Genomic DNA, 4,865 nt, shown 5'->3' with positions numbered 1-4,865 from the left:
TCTCCTCCCTCCCTCCCTCCCTCCCTCCTTCCTTCCTTCCTTCCTTCCTTCCTTTCTTTCTTTCTTTCTTTCTTTCCCTAATCATTTCATGCGTTAAATAAACCAACCCAGAGTGGAGAACAAGTATTACACCTTATTCAGCCAACCATAGTTAAACAGTTTCTTAGGATGATGTGTAACATCAGCTTCTCTTTTTTTCTTGTTGTATCTTATGCAGCTGAAATAAACAACAACAAAAAAACCCGTCTTTTTTCAGCGCAATCACGGATTTTCTGTTCTTTCCCTACAGGCTTATCCTAGCAGCTAACAGAGATGAATATTACCACAGGCCCTCGAAATGCGCCGATTTTTGGGACAGTAGCAGTGAGATTCTCAGTGGTACGTAGAGGGCTCTTTGGGCATGTGCTGAAGCCAAGCAGTCCTGACTGGTCACTTAATGGCCCTTCCAATTATTAACAGACTTGAAAAAAGTCACTTATAAGCTGTTCTCGAAGTTACAACTGTTGGGCTATCTCTGCAGTCACACGGATGTATTTGGGGCACTTGGCAACTGGCGGGTTGCAGCATGTCACGGTCCTGTGATCACGTTTGGGGATTTTTTTAAATTTATTTTTTGCTGTTCTGGAGTTTTCCCCCGAAAAAAAAAGGTTAAAAAAAATGCCCTTTTGGTAAATTAGATTCGGACTTATGGCCACATGATTCACTTAACAACCGTGGGGACTTGCTTCACTCACTATCTCCTAGTGATTGGCCCAAAGTCACCCAGTTGACTTTTGTACCTAAGGTGGACTAGAATTCCTCTGTGTCTCCTTGGCCTAAAGTCACCCAGGCAACTTTCATGCCTAAGGCAGGACTAGAATTTGCAGTCTCCTTGTGATCCTTTGAGAAGCATTTCTGTGAATTTGGCCTTTGTCAAAAATCACATAGACTGCGGCTGCTCCAGCTTTCTTGAGCCATTAGCTTCCTGTGAGAAATGTTGAAGGAGTTCCTTAGTCTGTTGTCTTCTCTCTCTCTCTCTCTCTCTCTCTCTCTCTCTCTCTCTCTCTCCCTCTCCCTCTCCCTCTCCCTCTCTCCCTCTCTCTCTATCTCTACCTACCTCTCTCTATCTCTCTTTATCTCTACCTACCTCTCTCTATCTCTCTTTATCTCTACCTATCTACCTCTCTCTATCTCTATCTCTGTCTTTACCTCTCTCTCTCTTTATCTCTACCTACCTCTCTCTCTCTACCTATCTACCTCTCTCTATCTCTATCTCTTTTACCTCTCTCTCTCTTTATCTCCACCTACCTCTCTCTCTCTCTTTATCTCTACCTATCTACCTCTCTCTCTCTTTATCTCTACCTATCTACCTCTATCTCTCTTTATCTCTACCTATCTACCTCTCTCTCTATTTATCTCTACCTCTCTCTCTCTCTCTCTCTCTCTATCTATCTATCTATCTATCTATCTATCTATCTATCTATACGTCTCTCTCTCTCTCTCTCTCTTTCCTGCCTAGCTATCCCAAAATACATGTTTCAGTATACACATAAATAAAAATGAGATTTGAACACTCAAACCATGGGGATTATTTTTTTTTTAAAAAAACAACCCTCTGTGAAGATTCTTCTCTTCTGCTTAACTTTGCTGTCATTGGCAGGCATACTGCAGAGGATAAATTACTCTCTCACTCTTACTGTCTGCCCCAAAGTTCTTTTTTTTTTTTTTTTTTGACTCTCTGAAAGTCTGGTTTTCATTCTGAATTCTTGACAAATATGCTGTACACATCTCTTGCTCTCCCTTTTTTTATACAAAGGGATGCTTAGCAGGGTGGGGAGGGGGGGCACTTGCTGAAATCTGAATTTTAAAAGCTTTCTGGTCCTTTTTGATGTATTTATCCTCTCCCTGAGCTTGTGTGTGTGTGTGTGTGTGTGTGTGTGTGTCCGCCCTTGGTTTTATAAGACGGAGGCCTTGATCTGTCAATCTTCTCAAGAAGGTTGGTAGTTTATCTTCTGCTTCTCGTGTAGCATGGCTAAATCCTTTCTTTTTTTTCAAAGTTTTATTAGATTTTATAGGATTAGGGATAGAATGGGATCAGGGTTGGGCTTAGGGTTCAGGTTGGGGTTGGGATCAGGGTTAAGGTTTGGGCGGGGTTGGGAACAGGATTGAGGTTATCCCCCAATGACATTTTCCATATTTAGCGAACAGGATATTGTCTGAGTACATATATTTAGATAACAGGAATTGATATAATAATAGATAGCAATAGCTCCCGTGAAACTGGACCCCGTTCTTCACTTTTCCAGAAAGCGAGTTGTGAAAACTGTCTTACTTTGCCTTCACGCAGCCTTTTCTTTCTTTCTTTCTTTCTTTCTTTCTTTCTTTCTTTCTTTCTTTCTTTCTTTTAACTCAGTGTTTCTCAACCTTGACAATTTTAAGGCATGTGGACTTCAACTCCCAGAATTCCACAGCCAGCATCGCTGGCTGTGGAATTCTGGGAGTTGAAGTCCACATGCCTTAAAATTGTCAAGGTTGAGAAACACTGTTTTAACTAGTCTGATCGCCAGGGATGACCAACAAGCACACGTAGGCAAGCGAACAAGCTGGTGGAGGGCAGAAACCAAGCTAACCCCTCTCTCTTGCTTTGTTTCTCAAGGCAGCCCCTTCCCCCACGGCTAGTGTGGACCCAGAGTTGGGTGGAAGAGGGCCCCCGGTAGTCTATTCCCCCTTAAGCTTGGATGATCCAGACTCTGCCCGGCCATAATGCCACTTGGTCACCAACCCCAGGGGATTAATGTTGCCCAGGTGACGATTCGTTTGTTTTTTGTTTTTGTTTGTTTTATGGCAGGCTTGGATATGGAAGAAGGGAAAGAAGGTGGGTCCTGGCTTGGCATCAGCAGGAAAGGCAAGATGGCCGCCTTGACCAATTACATGCAGCCTCAGATAAACAAGCAGGCGAAAGGAAGAGGCAAGTATGTAGTAGCAAAGGAGAAGCGGTGGGCTATCACCTGCCTCGCTGTAAGAATGGTTATTCTCCGTCATGGTAATACGGGCTGTGTTATATCATTAGAACTGTAATTGCAGACTAGAATTAAAAAAGGGAGCCCTGGTGGTTAGAATGCAGTATTGCAGGCCAACTCCGCTGCCAGCAGTTGGGCAGTTCGATTCTGACCGGCTCAAGGTTGACTCGGCCTTCCATCCTTCCGAGGTCGGTAAAATGAGGACCCAGATTGTTGGGGGCAACAGGCAGACTCTGTAAAGCGCTTAGAGAGGGTCAGAAAACACTATGGGGCAGTATGTAAGCCTAAGTGCTATTGCCCTTCCATCCATCCATCCATCCATCCATCCATGATGCGCAGTGGTTAGAATGCAGTATTGCAGTCCAACTCTGCCCACAGCCTGAAGTTCGATCCTGACCGGCTCAAGGTTGACTCAGCGTTCCATCCTTCCGAGGTTGGTAAAATGAGGACCCAGATTGTTGCGGGTGAAAGGTTGACTCTGTAAACCGCTTAGAGAGGGCCGGAAAGCACAACGAACTGCCAAATGGCAGGCAGCCGGCAGTAGCCTGCATTCTAACCACTGCGCCACCGGGGCTCATAAGATCATTCTCCTTCCCCGTGAACAGAATTTTGCAAGTTTGAAAATGCAAATCTCCCACTGTTTCTTTCTATAGCTTGATCAGGGTCCTTCGTAAGCTTTTCTCTGGCTGTTAAGCAGTTGTGGGCTCCTCCAACTTTTATCTGATGGTTCTGTAGGCAGCATATCTTCCCTTGTCGTCCTTCAAGATCGTGTCTACACATATAGAATAGAATAGAGCTGGAAGGGACCTTGGAGGTCTTCTAGTCCAGCCCCCTGCTCAAGCAGGAGAACCTACACCATTACACTCTGGCAGCATATTCAATTCTGATATACTACGAAGCTTACCTGATGTGACGAGATGTCTGGTCTCCTTCTGGGAAGTGATGCTCCCTAGTTACAAATCCCTCGTTACGTTCCTCTCTTTGCAGGTGCCCTGGTGACCAATTTCTTGACATCAGAAATGGACAGCTACTCTTATTTGAAGAAAGTGGCCTCGGAAGGACACCTTTACAACGGCTTTAATTTGATCGCAGCAGACTTAAGGTAAGTCTGTAGCAAACCGTCCAGCAACATCGAGCTGGCCACGTCCACCCTGACCACGCCCATCCACCCTGGCTACACCCACCCAGTTTGCCATGAACACCCAGTGGGCCACACCCATTTGGTACTCGGCGATACATAAGTGGGTTTTGGGTTGTAGTTTGGGCACTCGGTCTCTAAAAGGTTTGCCACCACTAGTATAGGGTTTCCTGCCTGAGCAGTGGGTTGGACTAGATGACCTCCAAGGTCCCTTCCAACTATTATTATTATTATTCTTTATATAACAAGTTTTATTAATTTTCCATTTTTACAAACCTTCAGGTATTTAAGGAAGCAACATGGTGGTTGGGTAATACATAATCCCATAACACGCTTATCCATACATATATCAATTTACATCATCAAAAATTTCCTCTGTTTCCCTTAATCATTATAACAAATTCAAATTGGTAGGTTGTTAGTTATAACTCAATCATTTAAAACATTTATAAACAGCTTTTAAATTATATATCTCCAAATCCTGTTTTTAACTTTTGTCTGGTTTCAATTAGAGTATTTGAATTGGCTGCTTCTTCTTCTTCTTCTTCTTCTTCTTCTTCTTCTTCTTCTTCTTCTTCTTCTTCTTCTTCTTCTTCTTCTTCTTCTTCTTCTTCTTCTTCTTCTTCTTCTTCTTCTTCTTCTTCTTCTTCTTCTTCTTCTTCTTCTTCTTCTTCTTCTTCTTCTTCTTCTTCTTATTATTATTATTATTATTATTATTATTATTATTA

The 4,865-nt window shown here is 43.2% G+C and overlaps 1 protein-coding gene across 1 annotated transcript in view; it reads left to right on the top strand.

Moving 5' to 3' along the window:
* The window catches only part of TANGO2 (transport and golgi organization 2 homolog), a 38,766-nt gene that overhangs the window by 16,997 nt on the left and 16,904 nt on the right, over window positions 1-4,865 (top strand). Inside the window, exons 3-5 of the mRNA XM_015824768.1 lie at window positions 290-378; window positions 2,828-2,947; window positions 3,987-4,101. Of these exons, the coding sequence (XP_015680254.1) occupies window positions 290-378; window positions 2,828-2,947; window positions 3,987-4,101 (324 nt within the window). The remainder of the gene's footprint in view (window positions 1-289; window positions 379-2,827; window positions 2,948-3,986; window positions 4,102-4,865) is intronic.

This window comes from Protobothrops mucrosquamatus, unplaced genomic scaffold (genome assembly GCF_001527695.2).
Source record: "Protobothrops mucrosquamatus isolate PMUCROS unplaced genomic scaffold, P.Mucros_1.0 scaffold2345, whole genome shotgun sequence".
Classification (NCBI taxonomy): domain Eukaryota; kingdom Metazoa; phylum Chordata; class Lepidosauria; order Squamata; family Viperidae; genus Protobothrops; species Protobothrops mucrosquamatus.
This window is presented reverse-complemented; position numbering and strand designations above follow the sequence as displayed.